The 16,826-nt window shown below is 40.2% G+C and overlaps 1 protein-coding gene across 2 annotated transcripts in view; it reads left to right on the top strand.

Annotated features, from left to right (window-relative positions):
- The window catches only part of JADE3 (jade family PHD finger 3), a 149,223-nt gene that overhangs the window by 67,597 nt on the left and 64,800 nt on the right, over positions 1-16,826 (top strand). For both annotated transcript variants that reach the window (XM_034950655.3, XM_034950654.4), the window contains exons 2-3: positions 5,007-5,063; positions 5,834-5,913. In XM_034950655.3, coding sequence (XP_034806546.1) covers positions 5,018-5,063; positions 5,834-5,913 — 126 coding nt within the window. In that variant the 5' untranslated portion in view covers positions 5,007-5,017. The remainder of the gene's footprint in view (positions 1-5,006; positions 5,064-5,833; positions 5,914-16,826) is intronic.

The following is a 16,826-nucleotide window of genomic DNA, read 5'->3' on the forward strand; positions in this document are numbered from 1 at the left end:
TTTTTTTTTTTTTTTGAGACAGAGTCTCGCTGTCACCCAGGCTGGAGTACAGTGATGCAATCTAGGCTCACTGCAACCTCCGCCTCCCAGGTTCAAGCAATTCTCATGCCTCAGCCTCCCGAGTAGCTGGGATTACAGGTGCATGCCACCACACCCAGCTAATTTTTGTATTTTTAGTACAGACGGGGTTTCACCATGTTGGCCAGGCTGGTCTCGAACTCCTGACCTCAAATGATCCGTCCGCCTTAGCCTCCCAAAGTGCTGGGATTACAGGTGCGAGCCACCATGCCCGGCCCATCTCTTGATTTTTAATTAGGTCATTTGTTTCCTTACTGTTGACTTTTTAGAGTTCCTTATGCATTCTGTAATATAAGTTCATTGTCAGATATGTGTTTTATAATAAATATTACATGTATAATATTTCTAAGAAATGATCAAAATATTTTCTAGAATAGCTATTCCTTTTTACATTCCCACCAGCAATGTATGAGTGATAGTTTCTTCACATCTTCTCCAGCATTTGATATTACACGTGTGTGTAATATGTGTAAATATTCTGTCCCATTCTGCTTGCTTTTGCGTCTTGTTAACAGGGGCTTTCTCAGAGCAGAAGTTTTTTAAAAAATATAAGTAGATAGTTTATTTGGGCCAAGTTTGAAGACCACAACCCAGCAGCATAGATTCAAGTTGCCCTGGATATGCTTCTGAGAGCAAAAGTCTTTAATTTTGATGAAAACACATTTTTCTTTGCCAGTCATGCTTTAGGTATCAAGTCTGAGAACTCTTTGCTTAGCCCTAGATCCTGAAGACTTTCTCTTATGCTTTTTGTAAATATTTTATAATTTTACATTTTTTATTTAAGTCTGTGATCCATTTTGAGTTACATTTTGTATATTAGGTTGTGGTAGGCAGAGATGTCCGTGTCCTAATCTCTGCAACCTATGAATATGTTAAGATTGCTATTTAGCTGACTATAAAATAGGGACATTATCCTGGATTATCTGGGTGGGTCCAATGTAATTACATGGGTTCTTAAAAGTGGAAGAGGGAAGCAGAACAGAAGGGTCAGAGAATGAGATGCGATGACAGAAACAGGATCAGAGAGATGCAGTGTTGTTTGCCTTGAAGATGGAAGAAGACAGCCGAGATCAAGGGAGTAAGAGTGTCCTCTAAAAGCTGTAATAGGCAAGGAAATGAGTTCTCCCCTGTAGCCTCTAGAAAGGAACGCAGTCCTGATGACATCTTGATTTTAGCTCTGTGAGACCTGTGTCAAAATCCTGACCCACTAAACTATAAGATAGTAAATTTATGTAGTTTTAAGCCACTGAGTTTGTGATAATTTGTTACTGTAACATTAGAAAACTAATAGGTGTTTTAGAAAAGCTTCTGTTAAAATAGGATTTTATACATTTGGGTATACTGTGTATCTGAACAATTTTTATATATGCAACATCCCCATGATATCAGATAAATGAAGTGCTACTCTAAGTAGATCTGTGCATTCAGTGGGGAATAGTTAGAAAATGTATTACTTTTATTTCTGCTTAAATTTCTACATTCATTGTGACTTTAAATTCCCCACTACTACTTTTTAATAGGAAGTGTCTTGTTGTTACTGTTGGTTTTGTTTGCGTTTCAGAAGAGATTTGAATGAAATTTTGCACCAGAGAGCCAAATGTAGCCCCCAAAATTTATGTGATGGGAGGCTCTTTTTTAAAAATATTCAATTGACTTTGACTGTAGGACAAACAGAACCTTAGTTAATGGTTCTGATTCTTGTACTAATTTTATTAGTTTTTTAAATGACAGCTTTGAGATATAATTTGTATACCATGCAGCTTACCCACTTAAAGTATACAATTCAGTTATTTTAATATATTCACAGATATGTGCAACCAATCACCAAAGGACACAATATGTTTTCACACTGTCTTCTAATTTTGTTTCTGAGAAGTTAGCTGTTAATTTTATTGGAGTTCTCTTGTAAGTGATGAGTTGTTTTTTTTTCCCGGGCTGCTTTCAAGATTTTCTCCTTGTCTTTGGCTTTCAGTAATTTTACTATGAGGAATCTCTTTCTGGATCTCTTTGCATTTATCCTACTTGGAGTTCTTTGAGTTTTCTGAATATGTAAATTAATGTTTTTCAGTAAATTTGGGGAGTTTTTCTAATATTTTTTCTGCTCCTTTCTCATTCACTTTTCCTTTTGGTACTCCCATTATGTATATGTTGATGAACTTAATGATGTTCTACATTTCTCTGAGGCTGTTTATTCTTCTTTTTTCCATCTGTTCTTCAACTTGCCTAATCACTGTTGACCTACTTCAAGTTCATTAATTCTTTTTTCTGCTTGTTCAATCTACTATTGAGGCCCTTCAGTGAATTTTTCATTTCAATTGTGCTTTCATCACCAGAATTTCTATTTGGTTATTTTTTATACTTCCTATTTCTTTATTGATAGTCTCTGTTTTGTAAAATATTGTCATCATACCTTCCTTTACTTCTTTAATCATGGTTTTCTTTAGTTCTTCGAACATATTTATATGGCTAATTTGAAGGTTTTGCCTGTTAAATCTGACATGTGGTTGTATGGGTCATACTTTCCTGTTTCTTTGCATATCTCTTAAGTTTTTGTTGGAAACTGGGCATTTTGGATAATATATTGTAACAATTGTGGGTACTACCCCTCCACCAGGGTTCTTTATTATTATTTGCTTGTTTACTGCTTTAGTAACTGCCTGGATTATTTTATTGAAGTCTATTTCCTCAACCCCCATTCTCACCCTGCAGTATGAAGCCTCTAATGTTGCTCTTCGGGGGTACAAGCTTGTATATGCCCACAGTCACCCTGGGATGACAGTGGTTTTGGTGAGGCTCTCCTTGGCTGTCTCTTTACTTGACCACACCATGCTGTTATGGTCTACTAATTGTTGACTGGTTGCTCTTGTTTTGTTTTTGTTTTTTTGAGATGGAGTTTCACTCTTGTCGCCCAGGCTGGAGTGCAGTGGCGCGATCTCAGCTCACTGCAACCTCCACCTCCCGGGTTCAAGCAGTTCTCCTGACTCAGCCTTCCGAGTAGCTGAGATTACAGGCGCCTGCCACCATTCCCAGCTGCTCTGTTGTTTTAATCATGTCCTGGAATATAAATTGCTCCACAAACTGATCCAATCAAATTAGGGCTCCTTTGAAGATAGTTCCTGAGATCTGCGTTTGAGATTTCTTCTGACCGCAAGAGGCTCTTTCCCTGCTGTCTCTTTCTCTGGTTCTCTCTGGCATATTAGGCAGCCTAGGCTTGAACTGCTGTACACTCAGTTGCAAATGAAGTCAGTTTCATTGCAGGAGAATTGAAGCCCCCTATTCTATGCCCTGCCTCTCTCCCTGGGAAAAATCTTTGAGCCACAGCTCTGGCGCAGCAGATGGAGATAAATGGTGAGCTTCCCTCTGAGTGTCAGCCCCAGGTCTCCCAGGTTTGCCTCTTCTGGTATAGAACCCCCACCCCACAAGGTAACGCCAGAGCAATCAAGGCTCTGGTATTCTTGGTGGCACAACACCCAAGGCATAGCCTCCATCCCATGAGTTGGGGGCTAGGTGGAAGAAGGGAGCCCCCACCTCTCAGCCACATTCTCCTGGAACGTAGCCTCAGCAAAAGTAGCTGGGAACAGGATAAGAGATGCCGACATCCTGTTCTTCCCAGGAAGAAAGGAGCTTGGAGCTGGGGTAGAAGGAACCCTGTGTTCTTGCTACAGTACTCTGGCATGAGATCTTTGCTGGGAGGGAAGATGGAGGAAGTGGTTCTAGATCCAAATACTGCAGACTTTGACTTTACTTTATGAATTTTAGTAGATTTTCTCGAATAAGTACTTCTTCATTTGCTGTATGCCCTTAAAACCATTTCCAGAGACTTTAAATGGTTGGTTTTTTTTTAATTGAAATAACTTTCACCAATTTCGCTGGGAAGAGGGTCGTCCATGGAGCTGCTCACACTGTTATGCCAGAAGTGGAACTCTGTAAGCTTTTTAATGTAAAATTTTGTTGCTGCTATTCTTAATTGCTCAGAGTGGCCTTGTATTTGGATTTCTACCTCCTCAGTAGATTGTAAATAGCTTGAAGGCAGTAGCCCTGACCTTTATTCATTATGGAATCATGATAGCCCCTGGTAGCATGTTGTATGTTGTGGCACATAAAAGAATGTCAGTCACTGACTGTATTGCTGTCTTTTCAAGTTTACATTTTCAGCACTTCATTTGTGACTTAAAGTGCTTAACTGTGTCTTCCTTTTTTCTTACACTCCAGTGCTAGTGTGTTCCCAGAAGGGTGATGCTTCATCTGTCATTGGCCATACTCAGGGAAGTACACTTGAACCGTTGGAAGTTTTAGTCCAAAGCATTTTTATTTACCCTTCACAATATAGGAGCTTTGTTTAACATTCCTTGTAGTGTATATATAATTATGACTTTAGGCTACTTATTTGGGATATGGGGACAGGAAGAGAGTGAGAGAGGGATAAAGGGCAGGCAGAAAATCAGTGTGGTCGTGTTCTTAAAGGTGGATGTGCCTCACTTGTTCTTTCTTCAGCCAACTATGTCTCATGCTTTTCAACCTTGGCTCTTGATGGCCCTGCCCTCATGACTGATTTTTTCTTTCCTGTTCGTCTCTTATTGGGGATCACTGGCTGGTTATGGCCCCATGGCTGCCCCACCCTTTGTTTTGGTGGACAGTGGCCATGTGGCCACATCTGAGGCTCCAGTTAGTGCTGTACCACTCATCTGTGGCTTGGGCTTCCTCCTAAGGCTAATGTGGCCTTTCTTAGTCTTTGACATGCTTTGTATTGAAAGATCTGGTAGTACTCTTCTGTCATTATTCTAAGTCATTTGAGAATATTCTTGACAAAAATCATTCAGTTTGTATGATTTGCTTGCTGCTATTTCTGGGATCCGTGGGACAGTGTTGACTGCCCTCTGGGATGGGTGTGTGTGAACTGTTTTATTCAGTGTTTTTCTTTTTCCCAGGATGCTCCAGGATGAAACGCCATAGGCCTGTCAGCAGCAGTGACAGTTCAGACGAGAGTGAGTAGAACCGGCTGGCAGCTGGTAACCTTTCTATCTATATCCCTTGAGGATTTTTCCTTTCATTTGAGGATAAGCCATTTCATGCTTTTTTCAATGGTTGAAAAATGTTTCTGAGAAGGAAAATTCAGGGCACCATTTTCTTATTTAAATTTCATTAGAGATAGATAAATTAGAAGAATTGATTGTGTGTGGCATATAACTTTTCACTTTTCATTTACCTAAATAACAAAAGCCAGATCTAGTAATGCTTTAACAGAGCTTCTCTAGAAAGAAGAAAAGTACAAGAGCATAAATTGTAGGCCCTGATTCTAATTGTAGCTTAGGTACTAAGTGTTTGACTGAGTCAATCATCATTTGTAAAAGGCAGTAACCTTATTAGCAATAGCCTTTGGGGAAGTGCTGAAGGATACACAGATTACTTGCTCCACAATTGTAGTTTTTCCAGTTGTTTTTGGAGATACTTTTTCTTCAAGTGGAATATGAATTGTGTTATTGCAGAACATTATGAGGTGTGATTATACCAAATCAGATAATCTCATCCTTAGCATTGTTGAAGCTTTTGCACTGTAGGAGATCATCTATAAATGTCACTAAACTCCATTATGAGGCACTCTTCAGTGCAGTTTGACTGTTTTCTTCAGTGGTGTGAGCTCTCTGGTTTCTCCATCATATTTTTCATATTCTCTTGGATGACATTTAGTTTTATGACATTTAGTTATATTAGTAGGTAATGTGTCTCAGTATTTTTTTCTAATTATCTTTTACAGGTCCTTCCACTTCCTTTACTTCTGGCTCAATGTATAGGATCAAGTCAAAAATTCCAAATGAACACAAGAAACCTGCTGAGGTGAGATCGTATTCTCAATTTTTAGACTTAAGCTATAGTTTGGATGCTTGTCTCCCAAAACCTCATGTTGAAATTATATCCCAATGTTGGAGGTGCAGGCCTAATGGGAGATGTTTGGATCATGGGAATATATCCCTCATAAATAGATTAATGCCCTCCCAGAGCAGGGGGGTAAGTGAGTTTTTCACTCCGTTAGTTCCCTTCAGAGCTGGTTGTTACAAAGAGTCTGGCACCTCCTCCCATTCTCTCTTGCTTCGTCTCTGGCCATGTGATCACATATGCTAGCTCTCCTTTGCCTTCCACCATGAGTAGAAGCAGCCTGAGGCCCTTACCAGCTGCCCAGTCTTGAACCTTCCAGCCAGCAGAACCATAAGCTAAATAAACCTCTTTTCTTTATAAATACTTAGCCTCAGGTATTCCTTTATAGCAATACTAAATAAACTAAGACAACTTTTAAAAATATAAATGGCTGCCTCCTAACTATATACCAACAATACCCAGAATCTGAAGATGTGAAGAATAAAGAATGTGTCAGTGGGTAGGCTTGTTTTCTGATGAACTTATTTGTTTTCCAAGAAAGATTTCATTTTCTATCTCCTTTAGGAGAACAATAATCTTCACACTGTGATTTCATTTTGTGATTTCAATCATCTTCACACTGTGATGACACGTAGTGCCTGGCTTTAGAATATTCCTCCCCTAACCAGGAAGCCAAAGAGAGCCAGACTAGGGGAACTGGGAAGGACCTAGAGATCTCCTGGCCTATGATTGGGAAAAGCTAAGTTAGCAGGTGAGGAGAGATAGTACAGAAAGGGATAGGTGAGTAGGTTGTAGATGGACTACATTAAAGATCATATGGGTCATGGTCTGTGAAGCTGTGATGGGTCCTTACAGCCTTTGGATCACTGCTGGCCCAGAAAGAATAGGTCAATCCCTATCAGGCTGGTCATCTTTTCCACAAAGGGCAGCAAAGTGCCAGCGTTCCTCTTGGACTTGATAATGGTTTAGTGGATCCTACAGACTTTCCTCTGTGATAATTAAATGATAAAATGACTTTGTATATCTTCACTTCTACTATGAGTAGACTTCCTTAGCTGTAAAGGAACAGAGAATATATTAGTTATGTATTGCTACATTACAAATTATCACAAAATTCGTGTCTTAAAGCAGCACACACTTATATCTCAGTTTCTGTGGGTCAGTAATCTGGGCATGATGTGACTAGATTCTTTGTTCAGGATCTTTCAAGGCTGAAATCACTGTGGAAAATGGGATGTGTTCTCACCTGGAGGCTTGCCTAGGGAAGAATTTGCCACCAAGCTCATGTTGTAGGCAGCATTTGTCTCCTTAGAGCTGAAGGACTGAGGTTTCTGTTTTCCTTCTTGCTTTTGGCAGAGAGCAGTCTCAGTTTCTAAAGGCCACTTGTAGTTCCTTGCCACATGGCCTTTTCCATAGATCCTCTCACAACATGGTAGCGTACTTATTCAGCGCCAGCAAGGAGGGTCTTTCCCTCCAGTCAGCTAAGATGTAGTGTTACATAACATAATATAATCATGGGAGTGGCATCCCCACCACATTTGCTATATAATGTGACCTAATCAAAGGAATGACATCCCATCATGTTTGCCATATTCTGTTGTTTAGAAGCAAGTCACAGGTCCCACTGCCTTAGTAGAAAGGGAGTGACTCTTTGTGGGTTACTTTTGGGTGTGTCCACCAGAGAGCATTTCTCTCTTCCTTGGCGGTCACTTTTCATTTGTTTCTTTGGCCAGGGATTTTTCTGGGCACAATAGAATGTAAGAGTTTATTTATATATGTCCATGTCATACAGAAAGACTTGTTATACAGAATATAACACACATAAACAGGAGTGGAAGAAATTTCCCACCTGTCTAGAGGAGACTTTGACTACAGAATGGTGAGAAAGAAACCTCGCTACCTACCCTTTTAGGACGACAGCTGGTTCTAGGACATAAGGCAATTCAAGGGCTTTGGGTTTTGAGGCCTACTGCCTCCCAGGCAGTGGTAATAGTAGTCTTTTTTGTTGCAAGGGATAGGGGACCTGGGCTGCTGAAAGCAAATTGTTTTCGTTTATATTTAATATTCTGTTATAAAAAGGAAAACCTGGTGATATTGTAGGACAAAACTAGCCTTTGCATTAGAAGAGCTTGATCCCATGTTCTGCTTTGCTGGCTTATTTCATCTCTCTGAGATAATTTGTCAGCATAACATGGACATTATCATACCTATCTCTCATACCTATCATTTATTGAAGTTTTATGTGCCAAAAGCTTTACATTAAATAGTTTGTTTCCCAAATTTAAACAATTATGAGACTCTCCTTGGATGCCTGTTTAAAATAATGATTCCAGACTTACCCCACCCTGTGACACTACTGAATTAGTATTTCCAAGAAAAGTGCCTGGGATCTGGATTTTAAAAAGTGACTCAGGTGATTTTTATAATCAAGCACGTCGGGGAAGTAATATACTCTTGTTCTATTCCTCCAGTAACACTATAAAGTAGGTACTTTCCGGTTTTTTGTTTGTTTGTTTTGCAGGTGATGAGGCTCAGAGAAGTTACTTGCCCAGGGTCATTAAAAAAAAGCAGAACTGACATTCAAGTTTTTATTCATCCTGAATCTTGTTTTATTAACCAGTATGCATTGGACATATTATGTAGGGTACAATAAGTATATAGTAAACATTTGTTGAAACTTTGGCAGTTAAGAAATATGGGACAGCACCAGTGTTTTCTCATGAGTAGTTATAATCAAAGTTTCCATAATGAAGTGAGAGCAAAACTCAAGATTAGAGAGAACAAACCTGGAATTGAACAGGGGCTGGGAACCCAGGCAGCAAGGAGAGTATGGTAGGAACCCTTGGTAAAAGAAGAAAAGTAAAAGTTAAGTGGGAATTGGCAAAGGTGACAAGCACACACTACTCACAGGTGAGTCTGAAGGCAGCCTTTGAGGAATCAGATGGAACCACTGTGAATTCTTTCTTCCTATTTGGCCCCTGAAACTGAAGCAATATTGCCATTGGCTGCTTTTTATTTATTTACTTATTTTGAGACGGAGTCTCGCTCTGTCGCTCAGGCTAGAGTGCAGTGGTGCGATCTCAGCTCACTGCAACCTCCGCCTCCCAGGTTCAAGCGATTTTCCTGCCTCAGCCTCCCAAGTAGCTGGGAGTACAGGTGCCTGCCACCGTGCCTGGGTAATTTTTGTGTTTTTAGTAGAGACAAGGTTTTACCATCTTGGTCAGGCTGTTCTTGAACTCCTGACCTCGTGATCCACCCACCTTGGCCTCCCAAAGTGCTGGGATTACAGACGTGAGCCACTGCGCCCTGCCGCCATTGGCTGCTTTTTTCAAAGCGTCAGTTTATGCCCTATTTCTGATAGCAGACTATCACTTTTCTCTCAATTTCTGATTTTCCTGGCCTTACTTGCTGCACCTGTTTGCTTCAAACAATTGTTTTAAGGTTCACTTAAGAAATATGACATATTTGTATGCTTCTTTATTTCTGATGTTCCCATTTTTCTTTTTTGTTCATTTGTTTCTATTTGAAGAATTTCCTTTAGCTGTTATTTTAGGATAGGTCTGCTGGTGATAAATTCGCTTAGTTTTCCTTCATTTGAGGATGTCTTGATTTCTCCTTCATTCCTGAAGGATATTTTCACTTGATATAGAATTCTGGTTTCACAGTACTTTTCTTTCAGCACTTGGAAAATGTTGTGCTACTTCCTTCTGGCCTCCATGGTTTCTGATGAGAAATCTGCCCCCATTCAAATAGGTTGTTCTCCTCTAGGTAGTCATTTCTTTCCCAGTTGTTTTTGAGATTTTTCTTTGTCTTTAGTTTTTAAAAGTTAGATTATGATGTACCTGGGCATGGATTTCTTTTGGCTTATCCTCTTCGGGCTTTAGTCAGCTTCTTGAATCTGTAGATTTATATCTTCCACTAAGTTTGGGAAATTTTCAGCCATTATTTCTTCAAATATTTTTCAACTCCACCTTCTTTTTCCCCTCCTTTTGGGGCTTCAGTTGCATGAATGGTAGATCTTTTGTTATTTTCCCACAGGTCCCTCAGGCACTTTTCTTTTTTTTTCAGTGTATATTCTGTTGAACAGATTGAATAATTTCTCTTGTTCATTGGTTCCATCTTCTGTTTGTTAATTCCATTCATTAGTTGAGCCTATCTTATGAGTTTGTTATTTCAGTAATTGCATTATTCCATCCTAAAATTTCCATTTGGTTGTTCTTTATATATATATTCCATTTCTTCACTGAGACTTTCTGTTTTTTGTTTCAAAAGTGTCTGTAATTTCTTGTTGAAACATTTTTATCATGGATGTTTTAAAATCCTTGTCAGATAATTCTAACATCTGTGGATCTCAGTGTTGATGCCTGTTGATTGTCTCTTCTCGTTCCCAGTTCTTAGTATGATGAGTGATTTTCAGTTGTATCCTGGACTTTTTTAGTATTATGTCATTAGACACTGAGTCTTATTTAAATCTTCTGTTTTAGTAGTCCTCTGCTATAACCAGGCAAGTGGGGAAGAGGGGTCCTGACTCTCCACTACCTGTTGTAGAATTCCTAAGCTCCCCATCCTAGCTCTTTCACTCTCTGGGAAGCAGGGCTGGGGAGTCTCTACTGCTTCATAGAGGTGGAAATTCCCACCACTTTGTTGCCCCCACTGATGATGGAGGGTATGGTGGTAGTGAAGGTACCACCTTATTGATCAGTGATGGTGACAGCCCAGGCTCCCTACCCAGTCTGCCAACATCACATTGAGGAGGAGAGGTGCCTCATTATTGCTGGGAGAGAGTGAACATCAAGACCTCTCAGGTGGTGTACATTGACACCCCAATAATCACCCTCTTTTAAAAACCATTTTAACATCTTTTCTTGAAATATAATTCTTGTAGCATACAATTCACCCATTTTAAGTGTATAATTCAGTGGGTTTTAGTATGTTCAGAGTTGTGTAACCATTACAATCATAATTTAGAACATTTTCATCATCTCAGAAAGAAACCCCTTACCCATTAGCAGTTACTCCCCAATCTCCCTACCTGCAACCCCTGGCAACCACTAATTTACCTTCCTTCTCTATGGATTTGCCTATTCTAGACATTTCATATAAATGGAATCATACAATATGTGCCCTTTGTGTCTGGCTTCTTTCACTGAACATAGTGTTTTCACCTCTCATGTTGTAACATGTATTAGTTCCTTCCTTCCTTCTTTCCTTCCTTCCCTCCCTCCCTCCCTCCCTCACTCCCTCCCTCCCCCCCCCCCCCCACTTTCTTTCTTTCTTTTGGCAGAGTTTCACTCTTGTTGCCCAGGCTGGAGTGCAATGGCGCAATCTCGGCTCACTGCAACCTCCGCCTCCTACGTTCAAGCGATTCTCCTGTCTCAGCCTCCTGAGTAGCTGGGATTACAGGCATGCACCACCATGCCTGGCTAATTTTGTATTTTTAGTAGAGACGGAGTTTCTCCATGTTGGTCAGGCTGGTCTTGAACTCCCGACCTCAGGTGATCCACCCACCTCAGCCTCCCAAAGTGCTGGGATTACAGGTGTGAGTCACTGCACCTGGCCACTTCATTTCTTTTTATGACTGAATGATATTACATTTTATCAGTACACCACATTTTGTTTATCCGTTCATCAGTTGGTGGACATTTGGGTTGTTTCCACTTTTGGGGTATTATGAGTAATTCTGCTATGAACATTCAGGTACAAGTTTTTATGTTGACGTACGTTTTCAGTTGTCTTGACTATACACATAGGAGTGGAATTGTTGGGTCATATAGTAACTCTACTTAACCATTTAACTACTTAAAGAACTACGAGTCTGTTTTCCAAAGGGGCTCATCATTTTTCAGTCACACCAGCAATATATGAGAGTGTTAGAAATTTGTTATTGCTGTAACAGAGACTTCAGATTCTTCTAGTGACACTGTTTTTGTCTCTCCTCTTGGCTCAAGGTCTCTTTGTGCTTGTCCTCATAGGAATTTTGTTTCTTGCAGCTCTCCCAAGCTGTTAGCCAGTGTTATTATCCCTGGAGTCTTTAGAGTAGTAGAGGGTATGGGGGAGGGGCAGTATTCGCTAATCTTCTCATTAACTCTTTCTTAGTCTTTAGGGTGCATAGTGGTCCTGTTTCTGGGGGTGGAAGTGGTGGTAGGGAAGGTAGTCTTCAGGTAGAGCCTTTTTGCCCCTGCCCCCTATTCCCTCATTGGCCTGTAGCAGGTATCTTCTGATGTTCTCAGCGTTTGTCCTTGAGGTTCTCTCTCTTGTAGATTACCTTTTTGCCCGTTAGGTAACACAGGGAGGCTGAGGCTGGATGCTTTTCCCTTCTCCCAGCAGTAATGAAACTACACCATTGTCCTCACTTGATACCCTTCCCCTGCAGATGAAGCCTTTTGTTTGGTAAGGGAACCAGGGCACTAAGCACCAAGTACCCAGACAGCACCACTCTGGTGCTTTCTCCAGGTACCGCCCCCTGCCCTGGCCCTGCCCCCGCCCCAGCTTCCCTGTGTGAGCCTAATTGGGTTCCTGAAGAAAAAGCTTGCAAGCGGGTGGGACCCCCCCCATAACTACAGCCCCCAAGAACTTCATATTCTCATATCAGTCCCCACGCAGCATCCAGCGATTCAAAATTTCTAGTTTAATGTTCCTGCTGTGGCTTCTGCCACAGGTAACCAAATGCTCTGCCCTGTGTCTCCCTGCAGGCACCTGTCTCTCTGAATTGGGTATTTGTGCTGTGATTCACTTCTCTGATGGGTTCATGAAAATTTGTTAATTTGCTGCCTGTCCTGCCATTTGCTTCTTACAAAAACGGGAGGTTGTTTTGTTTTGTTTTTTGTTTTCTGACTACAGGTCTGAGACAAAACCAGAATTCTTGAGCCTTATGATTTTACTGGGAATTAGTCACTGACATGCAATATAAATTACCCCTTTTGCAGAGGATTAATTGGCTGCATTAAAAGATACATATTTTTCTTTGATATTTAGTGTATCAGTGAGATTCTTGTGCAAATCTCCCTCTAATTTATCCTGTAGAGAAGAGTTTCCTAGGGATATGTGAATCCCCTGTATGGTTCAGGGGCTTTGTGTACCTTCTGGAAATTGTATACAGATTTTTAAGGGTATGTTCTTTGTTAATTTTTTTTTCTGAGATAGTAGCCTTATCTGATTCTTAAAAGGGCCCATACTCGTAAAGTTGTTGTTGTTGTTTTTAATCCCTAGAAAAAGTACATAGTAACTGGCTGGGTGCTGTGGCTCATGCCTATAATCCCAGCACTTTGGGAGACTATTAAAAAGTCTTCCATTCTTTATCAAAAGCTAGGATATTTTTGACTACTAGTCTGGTGTGTAAAACATATCAACCTATCTTAAAACATTGACTGCATATCATCTGTAGGCCTGGAGTCTCATTATTATCCAAGACTTTCATAGCAACAGAATGAAAGCTCATATATTTTAATTCAGTGGAGAGCACTACATACTCTCTAGTAAAGCCTGTTTACATCATTGTACCTATATTTCTAACAAGCTTAATTACTTGGTTTTCTGACCTACAGCAGATAAAAAGCACTGAGCTACAAGTGCATACTTATTACACAAAAAGGGACATTGAGGGAAGGGAGAATAATTTGCAAAGCAGCCTTCAAATGTTATTTCTTGTGCTGAAATTGCTCAGATCTCTAAATCAGACTTTGTTGCTCCCCCTTCTCCATTACACCTCTGTTTGATATGGGGGAAAGGGAATAATCCAACTTAAGCAACCCAAAGGTACATTGCTTTATGGTAATTGATGTTGCAGTTGGTGTTAGCCCATAGCCATCAAAACGTTCTGTTTATTCTTTATAAGAAACCTGAGAGTTATTTTAAACTATTTGAAAAATATTTCCATGGGTTTTAAATTTTTAAATTTAGAAATTACATAAGCTTTTTGATTCATTGAAAAAAATCAATGTGGGATGCAATGTCTTGACAAAACAAGAACAGAGTTTTTAAGGGTTTTAGGCACAGTGTTCTTTGCTAAGTTTTCTCTGCTATTGATTTTCTGGATAACCTGACAACTTTTTTTGCCTAAAGATTGTATAATTATAATTAATTCCTTTTGCTTAAATATAATTACCAGTTTGTAGCTGTTTTATGCTTTTGGGGTGACATGTTAGTTTGTGGTCAGTTATGTGTAGCTTCAGATTTCAGTGACTGAATCAAAATTGATCAATCTCTCTGCTTTATTCACACGGACCAGACAGTGTTACTCTTTGTGTCATACAGGAAGTTAATGTTTTGACTTTTCCTATGAAAAATGTCACACAAATGTTCAGAGGAGCTGTGCTTTAAAAAACTGCCAACTGAGAGATGTTAATGAGAGCAATAAAAGCCAGAGTTGTCTGCAAAGGGCATTTTCATTTTGTGGCTCTGGCAGGTTAAGCATTGATGTTCTAATTGAATTCATAGTGAGGCCTCCTTTGTTTCTGCAAGCATCTGACAGGCCAGATGTGCACACAGTGTTGGGCTTGGCATAGCTTCTGGACTGTATGTTAGCCAGTGAATCCCCTCTTTGATCATAAATGAACAGTTATCTGGTAAGTACAAAGCCTTTTTGTTTCAGGAACTTTTGGGAAAACTACCAGTGCATATAAAATAGACACACTATTAAGAACTTGTAAAACTTCTCAACTTCATTACCTAGAAAGGTCAGGATCAGCATCTAGATCCCTCCTTCATTATCTTTAATTTAGCAACAAATGGCTGTGTTTTATTTTGTGAAGTTTCTACATTACCTTGTGGCCTTTGGAACGTTGGTTAAAGTTCTTGATGGGGCTCTTGCTTGGGAACTGTGTCTTCGGGAGCCAAACCATGCACATTTTAACTGAGCTGTGAACTCATATCTCTCTTACCCCTTCAACAATTACTTTGTGGACTATAGAGAAGAACTCAGTTATATACTTGTTTCTGATTTTAGAAGGAATGCTATGGTGATGATAATAAAATAACACCATCTAGCATTTATTTGGAAATTACTGTGAGCTCCATACTGTGCTAAGTCCTTTATACAAGTTCACCCATTTAATCTTTACAACAACCCCTTTGAGGTGAGTGTTATTATCCCCATTTTATAGATAAGTTGAGACGCAGAATTTGGATAACTTGCTGAAAGCCACTCAGTAGTGAAACCAGTATACCAATCCAGGTGGTCTGTCCCAGACCCATATTCCTTTAAGATTTTTTTTTTTTTTTTTTTGAGATGGAGTCTTGCTCTGTCGCCCAGGCTGGAGTGCAGTGGTGTGATCTCAGCTCACTGCAAGCTCCGCCTCCTGGGTTCATGCCATTCTCCTGCCTCAGTCTCCCTAGTAGCTGGGTCTACAGGCACCCGCCACCACACCCGGCTAATTTTTTGTATTTTTAGTAGAGACGTGGTTTCACCGTGTTAACCAGGATGGTCTCAATCTCCTGACCTCGTGATCCACCCGCCTTGGCCTCCCAAAGTGCTGGGATTACAGGTGTGAGCCACCACGCCTGGCCTAAGATTTTTTAATTATATAAAGTATTTGCCTGCTTCAGACTTTAAACTGTAAAACAAAATATATTGAGAGATCCAGCTAGATTCAGCTCAACTATTTTGGTAACTTTTCTATAAGTCTCTCTCCCCTCCCTGTTTTCTCCTCGCTCTGCAGAGTTAACCTTTTTTGTTAAGTTTTTGGTTTATTCTTTTATTGTTTCTTTATGAAAATATATACAAATATGTATGTATGTGTGTGCCACTGTCTGTATATAAAATTCTCCTCACTAATCGGGATTTGCTATAGTTATTTTGTTTTCAGTTCAAAAACTTTAAAAATGCCTTTTCTTATCAAAAGCGGGTTAATTAGACCAGTCTGGTAAATATGTTTTATATCACTTTGCAGATATCTTCTGCCTGAGTACTGAACTGACATTCCCATCCACTCAGCATTTTATGTTCTGTCTCATGCTTGAGATTGACTTCCATAGCAAGATAAGGCAGCCTCTCACACTCTGCCTTAAGTAAAAATACTTCTCTAGAAAACTTAGATCTGATGCTCTTTAATCTGGCTAGCTTGTAAAATTGAAATCAGGCTTATCGTATGCCTGTTTTTCTCTAAAGGGGAAGGGAAAATTATAATAGTCATTGGATTCAGTTTTCATTTGCTTAAGAAAAACAGGTATGAATTGGTTGGTGGTTTCCCAGACTTCACCTTCGTGGAGGTTTGAGTATTTCTCTCTTTTTTTTGAGGCAGAGTCTCGCTCTGTCGCCCAGGCTGGAGTGCAGTGACGCGATCTCGGCTCACTGCAGCCTCCGCCTCCCGGGTTCAAGCAATTCTCCTGCCTCAGCCTCCCAAGTAGCTGGGACTACAGGCATGCGCCGCCACACCTGGCTAATTTTTGTATTTTTAGTAGAGACGAGGTTTCACCATGTTGGCCAGGATGGTCTTGATCTCCTGACCTCGTGATCCACCCACCTCGGACTCCCAAAGTGCTGGGATTACAGGCGTGAGCCACTGCACCCGGCCAGGTTTGAGTATTTCTGAAGGCATAGACAAGGACCACATTTCATTGGCCTCTGCTTTTGTATACCTTTGTCTGTAGTCTTCAAGTTACTCTTCTGTTTGGTAAACATGTGTATTAGTTTCCTAGGGCTATAATAAATTAACATAAACGAGGTAGCTTAAAACAGTAGGAATTTATTCTTTCACAGTATGAAGGCCAAAAGTAAAAAATCAGCCAGTCTGTGCTCCCTCCGTAGGTTTTAAGGGTGATTCGTTCTTTGCCTCTTCCAGCTTTTGGTGGATGTCAGCATTGATTGATTTGTGGATCAATGAATCACTCTAATCTCTGCCTCCATGATCACACTACCTTCTCCTCTTCCATCTCAA

This window comes from Pan paniscus, chromosome X (assembly GCF_029289425.2).
Source record: "Pan paniscus chromosome X, NHGRI_mPanPan1-v2.0_pri, whole genome shotgun sequence".
Lineage (NCBI taxonomy): Eukaryota > Metazoa > Chordata > Mammalia > Primates > Hominidae > Pan > Pan paniscus.